Genomic DNA, 18,484 nt, shown 5'->3' on the forward strand with positions numbered 1-18,484 from the left:
AAGCAAGAACCACATGCATGGCGGCAATTGAATCAGAAAGTTGATTAAGAAAGTCAAACACATTTAAGAAGTCACACGTGAGCAAGCACTGAATGAGCTGGCATTTGTACAACATAAACATTTAAGATTATCAAACATTTCGATTGTTTTTTTCTTAAAAGTAATCTATAATTCCTGAAATCCTCCTTCATAAACCAAGAGAGGTTTAAGACATCCATGTAATTGAAATAAGTCTTTTCTTTTTAAATAAATATAGCTGGACTTGTCCTTTTGTAGTATACCTTGCCTTTTAAGGACACTCATTTTCTACCTCTATTTTCCTTTCTTCTTCACTTTCTGAACTCTCTAAGCAGCACCTATCTCTATATTCTCTCCCTAAGCTGAATCCTACTTCATAATCAGAGGGCATGCCTGAATGTCCAGAGAAAGGTAAGACACATAAATCTCTTTTCTATTATCTTTCTTATATATGTTTCTTTTCAATCATGCAATAAGTGTATTGTTGTGGTGCAGGGAGAGATTTGATGAGATAGGGAAGAAGATCAAAAGGGAAGGAGATGTTTCTTCTCAAATGGGAAGAAGACACATGTTAGGCCCTCCTGGAACCCTAAATACCATCACCCCTTGTGCAGCATGTAAGTTGTTGAGAAGAAGATGTGCCCAAGAATGTCCCTTTTCACCATATTTCTCTCCCCATGAGCCTCAAAAGTTTGCTTCAGTCCACAAAGTTTTTGGTGCCAGCAACGTCTCAAAGATGCTCATGGTAAATATATCTGATTAATAATACGATACGTGTGTATATATAAACTACTCTAGATTTTAATCATATTAAAATGTGTTGTTATAGGAAGTACCAGAGTGTCAGAGAGCTGATGCAGCAAATAGTCTAGTTTATGAAGCTAATGTGAGGCTAAGAGATCCTGTGTATGGATGCATGGGTGCAATTTCTGGTTTGCAGCAACAAGTTCAATCTTTACAAGCTGAACTTAACGTAGTGAAGGCTGAAATACTTAAATACAAACTCAGGGAAGCTCACATGATACCCTCCTCTCATGTTGCAATGCTTCCTTCGTCTGGGGTTGTTTCAATCGCTGCTCCACCTCCACCACCTCCTCCACCACCTCCACTTCCACCTCCTTCTATTCCTCAAACTTCTTCCTCTTCTTCCATGTACATCCAACTCAGAGATCCCACCACTTACTCCACAATTTCAAGTGATAATATCTCCTATTTTGGTTAAACTTGCAGCCTGATAAAAACAATTATTCCATTTTTTTCTCTCTTAATTATCATCATGCATCAAGGTGGAATAAAGTGAGTTAAGAAAAAGGAGAGTATTCATACTGAATGTTGTTAATTATGACCCGGCTGTACGTTTTCCCCCCCATTTTATTATCTTAATCCATATGATTAATATGCCCAAAATTTCCCCTTGATAATATATATATATATGGCTGATTAAACTTTGATTTCTTCTACACCTTCTTAAGCCAGATTTCAAATTAATTGCTCCTTGTTACTGTGATTAACTGTTTTTCTTCCCCACCCTCTAGTACAACCGATGTAGACACAATGCCAACTTGATATATACACATGCCAATTTTCCCTTCATTATTTTATGATGCAAAGGACAATAAAGAGGAAGGAAACTTGGTTTATATTGCATTGGTATTTCAGTTTGGTTTTGGAAACATTGCAATAATATTGTTGGTAGAATTCATTTTGCACGTGATGACTGTGGTTCCTGACTATAACCTTTCTTAGACATGTTAATCTGTGCCACTGAGTATCTGAGTTTGCTGTCTGAAGTTGCGGGAGACAAAAGGTATGCTTGTGATCTTCACCATGTTCAGTCACTCTTAACTTCTGAGAACTTTCGTTTATATATATATATATATATATGGAAATTGGGAAGCATAATTTTACGTCAAGTTATCTACCCATTTATCTACCCATTTGTATTATACAGTAAAACTATATTATATTAATTGCTGTCCTTTGTAGCAGTGGCATATATATTGCTAGTTTCAGAATTGAGTTTACTTCCTGTAGATATTAATTTTTTTTTTTCTCGGTTTCAGTTTCCTTTTACCTTGGATGGTCGATTTGATAGAGGAAAATTTTAAAGATTTTAACATAAATCAAATTAAGCGAACTTTATATATCAACAGACACAGACCTAGGAGAAGAAAATGGATTAACGAGGATTTTAATGTCAGATTCATAACGCATTGACCGCATAAAAAAATGATAAGGTGAGCCACCACACCAATGTTAAGACATTCTTATTTTATGTTTTAGTATGGCTTTGGAATATATGATGCGACTCATCATCGGTGACTGATCTCTCATCTTTGATCAATATCTTTAAATGTTAGTCGAATTCGATAGTTCAAATTAATTGCACACGTGTTATAGTATATAAAAAATAAAAAATGTTAATTGCACATGCAGACACATTCTAGATTTTCTTTGGATTTGCTCAATATGGAATAAAGGGGCGAAATATTGATCCCAAAGAATGAACATATTAATTTTCATTTCATATTGTGCATTGAAGTTTGATAATAGAAAAATGGTTGAAATAAATAGGTGAAATTAAGGTAGATATTGGTTACGTATTTGTTGGATGGTCATACTCCATTGCCAGCTATTATTTAATTTGTAAAGAGTTGAGTTTCCTTGGCGTGAGGTTTTCATATAGTCGAAAAGGGAGACAAAGGGAAACTCTTAGTCGTATAAGCAAGAAATATGAAGAAAAAGACTGCCACTTTCTTTCGTTTCATACCTTTCTTTTTCTGCATGATGCCCAAAACCATTCATGTACATATATATATATATATATATATATATATATATAGATGTGACATGTATTGGTCCCATGTCATGATTGCTTCAACTCGTGGCATCTTCTTTGTGTTGGCACAGCCCAATCATCACTACTTTTAACATTTGAAAACCTTAATTAAGGTGAAGTTTTGGCCTAATTGAAATTAGTGAATACTGTGGCTAATTTAATAGTAGAGAGATGCATTATGTTATCTGGGTGCATTATTTATTTGTGTTCTCGAATTCATAATCGATGCATGTGTGGGAGAAGGAATGCATATGCAAATACTTGGATCTCACTCAACTACTGCAATTGCCAACATCATATCTATACTAATAATATTATTTTTATTTTATCAATGCTGATTACCATATTTTTCACTTACTCTATGTAACCTTCATCTTAACTTTTCCTTTTTAAACAAAACAAATTTCAACAAATATTTGAATTTCGGATCATTACTTTAAAACTCTCTCATCATCGTTATTTTTCTTTTTCTTTCATACTATCAAGATAGTAAAAATTGAACCTAAAACTTTGTAAATTTCATTTAATTCTCATCACCAAACTGATTTTACAAGTTACACTGGTACAAAAATATTATTTAACTCCATCTAATATGTTTTAAGAAAAATAAAATCTATAAAAAGTACGATGATATTTTTCAACTTATAGGTTTTAATTTTTTGAGAAACCATAATATATACCATGAATAGACTTTGGTATTTGGTTATTGAGCAACCACTACCTATATATTTTTAATAACTTTAAAAATGTCACTCTTTTTTAAAATGTTTATATGAGTAATAGAGGTATTGACTTCAGTTCTTTGTAAAGCTAAAATCTTTACCTTGATTAATGATAAACTTAAGTTATTAAGCATTTGCTTCTTATTTGTTTCTAAGAATTTAAAACATACCATTGCCTTTAAAAAGTACTTTATTTGAGTGACAAAGGTAGAGACTTCGGTTTTCTTTAAAACTAAAATCTATAATGAGAATAATTATCTATATATCTTTTATATTTTGTTAAGTATAGTCTTTTATCATGAGTTTGGTGTGGTGTCTAATGTTTTGTATTTTTTTATTTTTATTTTGATTTTTCATAAATTTTTATGTGATGAACAAATGATTTATGAACTTTGTAATATCAATATAGTTGAGATGCTAAAGTTCAGAGTGATGAATTTATTTCTATAAGTTTTTAACTAAAACTTAAAATAGTTATGCTAATATTGATTTAAAAAATTTATTTATTGAAAAATATTCTAAACTTATTTTTTCATTGATATTAGTTGAAAAAGAATTAACATTAATTAAAAATAATATCTCTCTACTTTTCTAAAGTCAATATTGAAATCTATGATAAAATTATTATTTAATAATGTTTTTAAACAATAATAAAACCAAAAATTGTACTTTATCATACGCAAGGGTTAAATTTTATTTATTTTTATGATATTTAATGGTTATTATATATATATATATATATATATATATATATATATATATATATATATTTTATATGTGGCAGTTCTTCCCTACATCACCACACCATTCTTCCTACATCACCCCAATTTTTCTTAAGGACCGCGATATTCCAACAACGTATTTTTAACACTATTTTGACAACGCCACGTGTCGTCACCTAATTGGTTTGTTTTAAAAAGAATTTTTTTTTAAAACCTATGACCGTAACCCTTATTTTGAGTGAAAATCCTAAAATAGCCCTTTCTCTGTTCCATTGGAAACGAAGGTCCGTTCTCTTGAGAGGTCGAAGGTCGCGTTTCGTGCCGCTTCGTTCCATTTGCATGGTGTTGTCTCCGTCCAGTTTCGTCTCCTGTTATCGTGCGGAATGGCAAGTTTCGGTGACGATTGTCCGACGACGAAGGTAAGTGGTTTTCCATTCCATGTCGTAGCTTGGTTATTCGGTTTGGGCATCTCGTAGCATGCTTATTTGATTTGGGTTAATGTTTGGGGTTCGTATCGTTGTGTTGTGGTGCTTGGGTTATTGGGTTTCGTTGTTTTGATGATTTGATTTTGGTTTATGCAGTTGAGTGTTCGTCACTCATTTTCGACAAAGTATATATGTACTTTGAACGAACGCTTGACAGAGGAGCATCGATCATTGATTGCGACGACTCCATTTACGTGGTTTTTAGATGTCAATGTCAATGTTAAAGTAGGTAGAAATATACTGAGTGAGTTATTGGGTAAGTGGGACGACTGTAGTAGTGGTTTTTTAGTTGGGAATAAAGTTTGGAATATAAATGAAAATGATATTTATTTAGGGTTGGGATTGAGTACAGATGGTGCAAATATTAACTTAAAGGAAGAGCTGGGCAATACTGAATGTGTGAAATACATAGGCAAAGGAACAAAGGAATTGAATTCAATATACAAAATTCTAATGCGAAAACACAAGAAAAAGATCCCTTGTTCTCATTTTTGAAGCCTTTACCTCCTGGTAGGGATAAGTGAGATTTTATTTCCAAAACGTAGCGGGAAAGTGTTTCTCGTAATGTTTAATCTTGTTGACAAGTTAAGTGCTTTGGGTAGTTATTGTTGGGGTAGTGTAGTTTATCGTTTTCTGTTACATAGTTTGTGCAAAGCTTCAGAAGGTTTGAAGAAAGGAAAAGGTATTTCAAACGTTTACGTCGATGGTTGTGTTTACATGCTGCAGGTAATTAATAGTATTTGATGTAATTACTTAAATTGTTTTTTGAATTAAGTTTCTTACAAGTTAAGATGATTTATTTGTCTTAGGTATGGTTTTTTGAGCTCTTTGTTCCACCAAAAGGTCCTATTGATAAATTTCCACGAATATTGCATTGGATGAATATAAGTGTTGGAGACAAGTTCGTTAAACGGTGTATGGAGTCAGGTTTGGTAAGTTGTTTGTTATCGAAAGTTTTGTTATGTTTTCATATATTGACAAAAGTTGTGTAATCTGTAATGTGTTGTTAAATTTCAGGTTGTTGACGATGTTTATGGTGGTCCTTCAACGAAGGATAAGGAGGAATACTGACCAACACCTAAAAGAAAAGATGCTAAACCAAGAGGAAAGAAGAAAGAAAAAAGAATTCGCAGAGAAACTTTTATGCGTGCCTTAGAGGAACAAGAATTTCTAATTGAAGAACTTAAAAGGAGGGTTGCAAGTTTGGAGGCACAATTGGCTGAAGAGAAGGCAAGAAGGCAAAATAAAGATGACGTTGGACAAAGTGTGCCTCGTACAGAACCATTCATGAACACTGGTTTTGTATCCCCTACTGACATTGACGGAAATGAACAACCTTTGAAGACGTATGTTAGGGTTGGATCACGAAGGCGTTACAAGGGAAGAGCACTTAGGACTCCATACACCGGAACCGTAGTGCTTAGAATAAAAAATGAGTGATCTGTGTATTTAGTTGATTGAAAATGTTATTTGGAAAGTAATGAAAATTGTAATCATTGTAAATAGATTAAGAAAACAATGTTTAATGTATCCAATTTAGTTCAATGAAATAAAATTTGAGTTTTGGTTTGAATTGGTCTCATATTTTATCTATTCAATACCATTGTTATTATGAGTTTTGGGTTTGTGGAATAAAGAATGTGGTAATTTTTTTCGTCTCCTAAGTTGCAGGCTTGTTTGTAAGATGTTGGTGTTTGAGTGGTCATTTTGAGTAACATGTGATGTGAGTCCAAGGAGGGTGGGGAGACCCCTCATGAGTTGGAGGAGCAAGCTGTGCAAGGAATGACTGAGAGTGTTGGAAAAAGGGTCTGGTAATCGTTTACAGCACCCCCGTAAACGATTACCCGGGAGAAAATGCCAATTTGTACAGAAAGTCCAACACAGGTACTCAGTCAGGTGAACAGGGGTCACCATTGGAAAAAAAACTGACTTTTAGGCACTTCTGCATCTGTCTGAGGCTGGTGCAGGTGTTCCAGTGGTGGGAGAGGGTGGCTGGTGATGTGATGTGAGTCCAAGGAGGGTGGGGAGACCCCTCCTGAGCTGCAGGAGCAAGCTGTGCAAGTAATGACTGAGAGTGTTCAAAAAAGGGTCTGGTAATCGTTTACAGCACCCCCGTAAACGATTACCCGGGAGAAAATGGCAATTTGTACAGAAAGTCCAACACAGGTACTCAGTCAGGTGAACAGGGGTCACCATTGGAAAAAAAACTGACTTTTAGGCACTTCTGCACCTGTCTGAGGCTGGTGCAGGTGTTCCAGTGGTGGGAGAGGGTGGCTGGTGATGTGATGTGAGTCCAAGGAGGGTGGGGAGACCCCTCATGAGTTGCAGGAGCAAGCTGTGCAAGGAATGACTGAGAGTGTTGGAAAAAGGGTCTGGTAATCGTTTACAGCACCCCTGTAAACGATTACCCGAGAGAAAATGCCTATTTGTACAGAAAGTCCAACATAGGTACTCAGTCAGGTGAACAAGGGTCAGCATTGGAAAAAAAACTGACTTTTAGGCACTTCAGCACCTGTCTGAGGCTTGTGCAGGTGTTCCAGTGGTGGGAGAGGGTGGCTGGTGATGTGATGTGAGTCCAAGGAGGGTGGGGAGACCCCTCATGAGTTGCAGGAGCAAGCTCTGCAAGGAATGACTAAGAGTGTTGGGAAAAGGGTCTGGTAATCGTTTACAGCACCCTTGTAAACGATTACCCGAGAGAAAATGGCAATTTGTACAGAAAGTCCAACATAGGTACTCAGTCAGGTGAACAGGGGTCACCATTGGAAAAAAAACTGACTTTTATGCTAATCTGCACCTGTCTGAGGCTTGTGCAGGTGTTCCAGCGGTGGGAGAGGGTGGCTGGTGATGTGATGTGAGTCCAAGGAGGGTGGGGAGACCCCTCATGAGTTGGAGGAGCAAGCTGTGCAAGGAATGACTGAGAGTGTTGGAAAAAGGGTCTGGTAATCGTTTACAGCACCCCTGTAAACGATTACCCGAGAGAAAATGGCAATTTGTACAAAAAGTCCAACACAGGTACTCAGTCAGGTGAACAAGGGTCACCATTGGAAAAAAAAGTGACTTTTATGCTAATCTGCACCTGTCTGAGGCTGGTGCAGGTGTTCCAGTGGTGGGAGAGGGTGGCTGGTGATGTGATGTGAGTCCATGGAGGGTGGGGAGACCCCTCATGAGTTGCAGGAGCAAGCTGTGCAAGTAATGACTGAGAGTGTTCAAAAAAGGGTCTGGTAATCGTTTACAGCACCCCCGTAAACGATTACCCGGGAGAAAATGGCAATTTGTACAGAAAGTCCAACACAGGTACTCAGTCAGGTGAACAGGGGTCACCATTGGAAAAAAAAGTGACTTTTATGCTAATCTGCGCCTGTGTGAGGCTGGTGCAGGTGTTCCAGTGGTGGGAGAGGGTGGCTGGTGATGTGATGTGAGTTCAAGGAGGGTGGGGAGACCCCTCATGAGTTGCAGGAGCAAGCTGTGCAAGGAATGACTGAGAGTGTTGGAAAAAGGGTCTGGTAATCGTTTACAACACCCCTGTAAACGATTACCCGAGAGAAAATGCCAATTTGTACAGAAAGTCCAACACAGGTACTCAGTCAGGTGAACAGGGGTCACCATTGCAAAAAAATTGACTTTTAGGCACCATTTTGCATGACATAAATAAATTAATTATAACACACCATTAATAGAGATTCAGGTACACAACATACACAACAAAATGATACATTGTACGTTTGAAATATTACAGTTATCCATGAAATACTTATAATGGTGTTCATATAAAATTACAGTTATCCTAAACCCACTATTGCTTGTCTGCTTGATTTGACGTTGATGGTTGGTCAGATGGACGTACAAATTTGCGGAGGATGTCATCCACATTGAGTTCCTTCTCTGCCCACATAGGAAGTCGAATGACAGGTTTTGGTGTCTCCTTAACAAGGTCAATTGTAGGAGGAGAAACTTGAGCTGGAAATACCTTGACAATAGAGCGATGCGTAATGTTGAGGTAGTGGTTTTGCCTAAATGCAGTGAAGGGGTGGACCTAAATGTACAAATGGAATTTGTAAGAAGAAGAACACTTAAATACCAATAAAATAATTATGGTAGTTAAGTACAAATTTGATGGCTTACAAGATTAAGTATCATCACGGAACCAACTCCGATATTGTCTGCAATTTCAGGATCTTCAATAACTTTTTTGTGCAAGGAAGCCTTCATCGTGGCAGTTGGGTCCTTCAGAAATTGGTATAATAAGTTAGTAATGTACCATAAAATGTTATGTTGTTCAATATAACAAATATTACCTTAAGAGTCAACTGCATATCTCCCAACCCATTTGGCTTGCACTCTTTCAATATGCAAACAACCAATGGAAGGACCTCAGCTGATTTTGCCTCTTGGAGGGAGTTAACGTTCTTGAATTTTCCATCCTTTACGAGACCTATGATAAAAAAATATGAAAACAAATTACAAGTAGTAAAGGTAATAATGTTGTTGGATGCGTGTATGAGATTCAGTGTACCGTGGTGTTCAATAAACATATGTGCCCATTTCCAAGCATTGGAGTTGAAATCTCGTTCATAGGTTGCGTCAACAACATCACGAGCAAATTCTTGTGTCGATTTCGGTTGTTCTGTTCCCGTTCTATTCATGAAAGCTGCTTGGATGTTACCTGCAGGACCAGGAATAAGCGTTGCGGAAGCATCGCATTTTTTCAAAAACGATTCAAGGACATCATCATCATAAACAAGGTCTTCCCATGCATCCATGATTATGCAGGAATTTCCTGTCCACATAAAAATTCTAGGTTAAGGACGAAACATCAGTGGGTTGATTAAAGAAGTCACTCACAACTAAACAATGGTAAACGGGTTACAGATACTGTCACCTGATTGAAGCCTACACAATTGGTTTCTCCCCGAATTTGAAATACAAGTACGTGAACAATCAACTTATATGAAATCAATGTAACCAAAAAAAAAATAATATTATATCTATTTCTATTAAGTTAACTTATTAAAATCAAGTTACATTAATTGTTGGGGAGATAGTCTGATTTGATGGGTAGCCTTTAAAAGTGAAAAGCATTGATTGGGGGTTAGGAGAGAGAAACTTTATGCTGACAACCATCAATGCATGCTTTCACAGGATAAGCAAATACGTGTTTGACAAGGCAAAAATATGACCTTTGGCGGGAATACACAGCTGCGTCAACAACCAACGTTAGAATCCAACGTTAACAATTATTTCCATTAACCAAGCACTTCCAGACAACTTACCCGGGTGTTCATTAAAGACAAGGGCCACAACGAAGTTCGGAGGTTTGGTGAGAAGCACATAAGGATCATTTATGGTGGACTTAAATGTAGAAGATGAGGTTGGTTAGGACCACTGACCTTCATTAAAGGGCACACGATTTTCCGCCAGGGTACGTTTTAATAAGTTCTTTGAAAAGATTTTATTTTGATTATTTTTGTAGTTGCCAGTGGTCATAGTGGTAAGTGTGATGAGTGAATATAATTTGCTTTATCTCTAAAGGTGGGTTTAATGTCAACGCACACAATGGATGGGGATCAAGGGAATGACTATAATGACAATGTTGATGAGCCCAATGAAAGTTTAATGGAGATTGACCCAACAGTGCATATGTGTTTTGACTCAATGGTTGAAGCAAAAACTTTTTACACAAACTACGCCATTAGACGTGGGTTTGCCGTGCGGACTAGAACTTCTAAAAAAGATAAAGACAACAACGTCTACTACCTCAGAATAGTTTGTTCAAGGGAGGGAAAATATGTGTCTTCCGTCAAAGCAGTGGTAAAAACACTTCCAAGTCAAATTAACCAATGTCCTGCTGGGATAACCATTGCAAAGAAGGAGGACAAGTGGTTTATAAGGACCGTTGTTCTGGACCACAACCATGATCTTTGTCCAAATAACTCCAAACTATTTGCAGCCAATAGAAAGTTAAGCATGCATGCAAAACACACGTTGCAGGTCAACCACGATGCTGGAGTTAGGTTAAATAAGAGTTTCCTTAGCATTGTGAACGATGCGGGGGGATATGAAAACATGGACTTTGTGGAGCGGGACGCTCGAAACTACATTGGCCAACACAGAAGATCTTTATGTAAGGATGGTGATGGTCAGGCACTGCTACGACACTTTTCGTCAATGAAAGATAGAAATAACGAGTTCTTCTATGACATTGCACTGGATGAAGGGAATAAAATCTGTAGTGTGTTTTGGGCTGATGCAAGAAGTCGTGCTGCATGTGAAGAATTCGGTGATGTTGTTTCCTTTGACACCACTTACTTAACAAATAAGTACGACATGCCATTTGCGCCTTTTGTTGGAGTTAACCATCATGGACACTCGATTTTACTTGGTTGTGGATTGTTGTCTTTGGAAGACACTGTCTCATTTGTCTGGTTGTTCCAATGTTGGCTAAGATGCATGCGTAATAAGAGTCCTCAAGGTATTATTACTGACCAATGCAGAGCAATGGCCAACGCTATTGAACAAGTGTTTCCTCATACGAGGCACAGGTGGTGTTTATGGCACATCCTTAAGAAGTTGCCTGAAAAATTGCACGGGTATAGAAATAATCCCGTTATCAAAACCGAACTACATGCGCTTATATATGATTGTGTTTGTCCAACAGAATTTGAAAATGGTTGGAAGGAACTACTTACCAAACATGGATTGGAGGCAAATGAATGGCTATGTAATTTGTACGAAGAGAGACATAAATGGGTTCCGTGTTACCTGGAAAAAGATTTTTGGGCAGGCATGTCTACGACTCAGAGAAGTGAGGGAATGAATCCTTTTTTGATGGATTTATCAATTCTACAACAACACTTCAACAATTTGTGGTCCAATACGACAATGCACTTAGGGTGAAGGCGCAGAAGGAAATAGAAGCCGACTTCTCCTCCATGAACACCACTATTGCATGTGGTTCTCAGTCACCAATTGAGAGACAATTTCAAGTGGAATACACACATGCAAAGTTTGAGGAGGTCCAAACTGAATTCCGTTCAAGGATGAATTGTTTCATCAAAGACACTTTAAAGGAGGACTTGTGGAACACTTACACTGTAAAAGAGGAACGAATGTGGGAGGGTAATCGTGTACCGGATAAATTTTACAAAGTTCAATTTGATCCCATCACACAGACAACCACTTGCTCTTGCCACCTCTTTGAGTTTAGAGGAATTATATGTCGTCATTCCCTGTTGGTATTTGGCCAAGAAGATGTTTACAGTGTTCCCTCACAATACATTTTGAGGCACTGGAGCAAACACATTCGAAGAAGACACACACTAATAACAGCATCGTATAGTAATTCGACAAATGAACCACGGATGCAAAGATACAAACTGTTGTGCAAACGTTTTTATGAAATTGCTGAAGTTGCATGTGAGTCTGAGGAAGCTAGTACTGAATTGGAAAAAGAACTTAATTGTTTGGGTACAAAATTTGGGTTCAGTTCTTCCATGACAAATAACATCATCAGTGATGCAGGCCAACTAAGATACGATACTGGTGCATGCACGTCAATACCACTTACTCCAGTTGGAACATCTGATGTCCTTGTACACAGTCCTGCAACTGTTAAGCGAAAAGGACGTCCACGCACAAATAGGTTGAAGTCCACTGTTGAGAAAAAAACCAAAAGAAGAAAGTCAACTTCATTGACAAACACTTCAACACCACCCACCGAACAATGCTTGAGTCATTATTTACGGTCAAAATATTTATTAAATACTTTTTAGTCTATCAATTATGTTTAACTTAGTAGTTGTGTTGTTTCAGGGCGAAAGACCAAGTAATGTTGTTGAATGTGATCACCGTGAACAATTTGAAGTGGACACTATCCAACTATCACAAGATACCGAAATGGGTCATTTTGGATTTATGTCGTTGTTGTCAGCTGTACATAACAATTTCGATAACAACATCAACTGATATATACAACTTGTTTGGTGTTTATTTTGTTACTTTTTTCTGTTTTTGTAAGTTAAAATGGTCATCCATGAAATTCCTTTAATGAATGTATGTAATGCATATGACCACACCAGTATTTGTTATTGTAATCGATTACGAGGCTCTGATAATCGATTACGACGCTATTGTAATCGATTACGAGGCTCTGGTAATCGATTACTGTGTTCAGTTAATTAAACCAAATTATCCCACTGCATAACGTGTATAACTTGCAATCGTGTTCATAACCGCCTAAAACACATCCTTCCTCAAATTCATTTCGAAAACCTCTCTTCTCTTAGTGCAAAACCCTAAACGAAATACAATGGCTGATCGTGGAACGAAGAAACAAAAGACATCTTCTTCCGTTGGTGGATGTCGCCGTCGGCGGAGTCCAACCCCATCACCATCGTCATCCCCTCCAACGCCTACCAATGATCTCTTCTCGTCAGATGAGCAATAGGAGAAATATGCCCAACATTTCGTAAATCGGGAAATTTTGGAGAGTAAGTATCTAGAGGACGAATACTTTCAAGGAAAAAATTTTCAATTCTATGACATATTACACGAAGCTGGGCTGACTGAATTTGTGTGTTTAAGAAGACATTACCACCCACAATTAGTCAGAGTGTTCTATAGCAACATGTCAATATCGGATACTGGGGTTATTCGAAGTGAAGTTAAAGGTGTAAAAATTAGGGTGAGCACTAATCTTTTTCAACAACTGACTAAGCTCCCATCTGATGGTGTTTGTTACGAAGGAAAAGTTGTAGATGAGTGGAAAGAACAATACGATTCTGTCACTGCAAGGCAACTAGTGTGTAGAGATGATGCAGCCATACAATCTAGAATACTAGCGGGGCAAATGAAGGTTCAACCAAGGATACTTCATTACGTTCTCACTAGAGTATTAATTCCTCGTGCAACCAATATTGGTCAGGCATCCGAAGAGGATATTATGCTGCTATGGGCATTTTTCAATTCCATTCACATTAACTGGGGACATCTTATTAGATATAAGATGAAAAGAGCATTAAGGGAGAACGCAAAGTTGCCGTATCCACATTTGATAACCATCTTCATGGAACACTTTGAAGTGCCTACTGAAAGTGATCCCATTTCAGAACTGAAGTTCAAGCAAAGAATTGGTTGTGAAGTTGTAGCATCATTTGGTTATATGCAAAATGATGAAGGAGAATGGGTTCCCAAAGGCAACGCCCCCCATCCCCCCTTACAAGAAGGTCAACATAATCAAGGACAAGATGATGAACAAGGCAGTTCATCTACAACAGTAGATAATGTCATCAACCGCATAGAACAACTTCAAACCTTTGTTGGTACAAGATTTGATGCCTTTGAAACTCGATTTGATGCCCTTGAAACAAGATTTGGAAACATGGACATGGTCATCACTACAAGGTTTGATGCGTTGCAATCGCGCGTTGGGAACATTGAAGAACAACTGCAACACTTGCCAACTGCTTATGGAAACAATCCTCAGACTTAAAATTGCTTGTTTAGGCTTTCTTTACTGCATTTTAAAGAACTATGTACTCCAGTTCCTGCTTTGATCATTTGAAGTATTTAATTAAATGAAGTTGTTTAGTTTCAAAATGGTTCCTCCATTCTCGACATTTATTATGTAATGTTCAATTTATGATACACTTAATACCATGGCAGTTGTGAGTAAAACACCAATACCACTTAATAACACTGCAGTTGTCTGTAAAACTAAAAGTCAGTTTTTTTTCCAATGGTGACCCCTGTTCACCTGACTGAGTACCTGTGTTGGACTTTCTGTAGAAATTGGCATTTTCTCTCAGGTAATCGTTTACAAGGGTGCTGTAAACGATTACCAGACCCTTTTTCCAACACTCTCAGTCATTCCTTGCACAGGTTGCTCCTCCAACTCATGAGGGGTCTCCCCACCCTCCTTGGACTCACATCACATCACCAGCCACCCTCTCCCACCACTGGAACACCTGCACCAGCCTCAGACAGGTGCAGAAGTGCCTAAAAGTCAGTTTTTTTTCCAATGGTGACCCCTGTTCACCTGACTGAGTACCTGTGTTGGACTTTCTGTACAAATTGGCATTTTCTCTCGGGTAATCGTTTACGGGGGTGCTGTAAACGATTACCAGACCCTTTTTCGAACACTCTTAGTCATTCCTTGCACTACTTCGTCCCCCTACTCATCACGGGTCACTCCACACTTCTTGCGTTCGCATCAATCACCAACACCCATCTCCCCACTCAGAACTTCATCAAATCCTTCCCATTAATTACAATTAATTTTAGTGAAAATGGTCTCGTACTTTTCAAATTTTTATTATAATGCTGCGTTCATTTTTCAATCACTAATTTTGTCATTATAACAAACACAAACACAAAGTAAAAACAATTCATTTCGAAATCCAACCACTAATCTTATTACAAACACATACTGTACATTGTCAAATAACATTAGGTACATATTTGAACATCTTATACATGTCGAAATTTGATAATTTCTTAGCAATCCTAGACAATGCCGTATAGCTGTAGGGCTTCCATTCTTCTAATGTTCTCGTTGTCCAGGATCCAGTCACACACATATTTCTTTCTAATCCCAAGCAGCTCCTCCTAAAACCAACATTTTCCACATTAGAAACCAGGACATACAAGAATATTATCAAACACACAGTTCCAACTTACACTTGTATATTCAGGCATGCTTTTCCCGTTGTATTTTTCATCTCCATCCCAGATTTCCATTGCTTTCAACATTATTACTCCACAATCATGTCTGAAATAATATACCCACAACATCAAATTACTTTTGCCCATATACACCACAATATAATCCGGCAGTACAGTTGAAGAAACTTACAAGTTTGGTTGGGATGGGATATTTGCTTGTTTAACAGTCAAAGGACCAATACTACCTTCCGGTGTATTCATCAAGATGCAAAAAAATCGTGCCATATTTTCAGCCTACCAGTTAACAAATACAATAAATACTTAAACAATACAGGGTTATGTCATAATCACACGGTAATCAACAATGAAAGATGTCGAATCTTACAACAGCTGTGTCTATCCTTTTGCGGTCTCTGATCCCCTTCCCCAATGAGTCAATCACAAAAATCTCCAATGACCTCAATTTCACTGAATAACACCACCAATGATCATCATGGACAAATGGCAGAAACAACTACAAACAATATAAACAATTTCAGTAACACATTTACAACCAAAAGTCGACAAAATTTGCAAATTCAAGGTTACTCACAAAGTCCGCTGTGGCTAATTCTTGAAGTCCAAAATGATCGGAACGCAAATAACTGTTATAGTTATGAAGCGTGAATACATGGCGATTCTGTGGACGTTTCCTATAATCTGTAAGAATATGGTGCTGTGGACAATTTCAAAATCATCAATAAAAAATCGATCAAAAATACTTTCTTCAATCATAAATATGATACAATATCCGAGTATAACGGACTAAAATGAATCCTCTTAACAACACCGCACAACCTTTTCTCAAAGTACATAAAGATCGTACAAGCAAATAACACCACCTACACAATAAACAATTTTCACATTACTAACATAAACTAAAACATGAAACACAACCAAATGTGACAATACTAACCATGTTATCAACGTATTTCATTGGGGCCAAAGTGTAAATTGAAGTCGTGCTCAAGCTTTGGCCAATTATCTCGCTTACAACCCTAAACATACAAATATTAGTCAATCACAAACAATACATATTCCTCAACCACAACTACAATTCATACCATATACCTGTGTACGTTCATCTCTCTGATGCTGACTGCTGTATACAATTGGTTTACATCAACACTAGTGCTTGGATCACCAACAAAACTGCGCAATGGGGGTATAACCAATGGCACGACCTCCCGTTCTTCTTCATCAGCATCATCATCTATTTCAATAAAATTAATGTTACCAACAGTTTTATCATCCCCTCTTACTTCAGTATGTGCACCTAGGGGGTCATCAACTTCATTTCCATCACCTTGTTCTTCGAAGCCACAATCGGGACGAACTTCAGCCTCTTCGTCTCCCCCAACTTCAGCCTTCTCCTCACCTCCAACTCCATGTCCTTCATCAACTCCACCCCCAACCTCTTCATCAGTGCCACATGCATCTGCTTCATGAAAGATTGGAGTTTGATAAATTTCAAATAACTCCCTAGTTAGAACTCCAATCTTGGCATTCAATGCTCTGATATCTTCATTATTTTTCCTCAATCTCTCCTTCGCACCTGCTTCCCATGCCCCGTCATCAGAGCTTTCGTCATCATCATCATCTTTGTCAACCTTGGATCCTTCACCCAAGGATCCTTCACTCATTCCTCCGTCATCCATGTTGAAAGTTGCACGGATTTCCGACCTATGACGATCTTCCTTTCGTACATACCAATCCATATTTAACTGCACCAATAGCACACAACAAATTCAGACAAAATAGACAATCCATTTTAACATACAAAATAACGAAAAACAAAACACTTACATCTCCGGTCATAAAAATATGTTCAATTTTTTCGGTCCTTGATTTAAACGGGAACCACCTCATTATGCACGGGAAAAACCTGTGCGAAGGATGACCATGCAAAGAAAGTCTTTCAAACGCCCAAGCCTAAAATATCATAAAATTATTTCATCAAACATAATTCACAATGTTCTGCACTACATCAAAATAGTCAACTACATATCATATTACCTGCAACACTGCCACATTGCCACTGAGTGTGACTGACTGGGGGATACCTGCTCCCATAATTTTCTTCTTACATTTATTTAAATTCTCTACAATATGTTTATGTACACCGGTGCACCAATCATATAGACACAAACGGTCTAAGTCATCTAACACTGCAAAAGGCATGTTACAAACATGCCTTGATTTCCTAGGGAAATAGAAAACAACCAAACAAACTAATATATATAACCTACACACTACATCAACATCAATGTTTTTATCATCAACAATGACATTAAACATGTCAGACAAGTCATTCAAACTGATGGTTTTTGATTTGAACATTTCACCAACCAATCCACCAACTACTTCATCAAAGGGAATCTATAAACCACCTATTTCTAAACCTAAGCTCATGAACACATCAATAACTCTAAAGGACACCAACTTTTGACTTACTCTAAAACTGTTATCATTCCCAACCCACCTGCAAACCATAACCTTCAATAATTTTAAATTCACCTCCACAGGCCTTTGAATATTCAAACACCACATAAATGGTGTCATCCTAATCCGATCCACATGACACTGTCGTAGTAAACGATTCATTTCAATAATGATCGATGAATCCATCGAGATAAGAAGTCGCCAGTACAAAAAAAACATAAAAATTTATTACTAACTACAATCCATAAGTTAATTAAATAATATATAAACACAATTTAATTTTTTTCTTACACTTGCTTTTTCCCCTTCCATTGAAACGGCCCTAACAAGATAACATTCCACACTCAGTTATATCATTCAACTTAAGGAAAACCAAAAACACAGTGTAAAACACAATGTCAGGGCTCGCCCATTTTTACTTACACCAATAAAAACGGATACCACTGCTCGACGACCTCCTCCACCAGACGCGAAATGCACAACAAAACAACCACACCCGCTTTCCGAATGCCAAAATGGAAGGGTTTCTCTGTGATGACAGACCCACACAAAGGATGG

General features: G+C 37.5%; 3 protein-coding genes across 3 annotated transcripts; 2 read left to right on the forward strand and 1 right to left on the reverse strand.

The window, feature by feature from the left end:
• The first annotated feature begins 226 nt into the window (after positions 1-226).
• On the forward strand, positions 227-2,042 carry LOC124822737 (LOB domain-containing protein 15). Its single transcript, XM_047294775.2, has 3 exons — positions 227-429; positions 514-763; positions 848-2,042. The coding sequence occupies exons 1-3, from the start codon at positions 416-418 to the stop codon at positions 1,238-1,240; spliced, it is 657 nt and encodes a 218-aa protein (XP_047150731.1). The 5' UTR covers positions 227-415; the 3' UTR covers positions 1,241-2,042.
• An 8,297-nt stretch (positions 2,043-10,339) lies between these two features.
• On the forward strand, positions 10,340-12,748 carry LOC148203554 (protein FAR-RED IMPAIRED RESPONSE 1-like). The gene is made up of 3 exons (XM_088107648.1): positions 10,340-11,373; positions 11,676-12,393; positions 12,596-12,748. Exons 1-3 carry the CDS (start codon positions 10,340-10,342, stop codon positions 12,746-12,748), a joined length of 1,905 nt encoding a protein of 634 aa, XP_087963774.1.
• A 2,538-nt stretch (positions 12,749-15,286) lies between these two features.
• LOC148203555 (uncharacterized) lies at positions 15,287-18,124 on the reverse strand. Its single transcript, XM_088106547.1, has 10 exons — positions 17,939-18,124; positions 17,291-17,416; positions 16,556-17,208; positions 16,401-16,482; positions 16,231-16,326; positions 16,038-16,160; positions 15,831-15,959; positions 15,636-15,739; positions 15,461-15,551; positions 15,287-15,388 (listed from the first exon to the last, which is right to left on the reverse strand). The coding sequence occupies exons 1-10, from the start codon at positions 18,110-18,112 to the stop codon at positions 15,287-15,289; spliced, it is 1,680 nt and encodes a 559-aa protein (XP_087962673.1). The 5' UTR covers positions 18,113-18,124.
• Positions 18,125-18,484: the final 360 nt, after the last annotated feature.

The sequence above is a fragment of the Vigna umbellata genome, chromosome 2 (genome assembly GCF_029865625.1).
Source record: "Vigna umbellata cultivar VRB3 chromosome 2, Vumbellata_1.0, whole genome shotgun sequence".
Lineage (NCBI taxonomy): Eukaryota > Viridiplantae > Streptophyta > Magnoliopsida > Fabales > Fabaceae > Vigna > Vigna umbellata.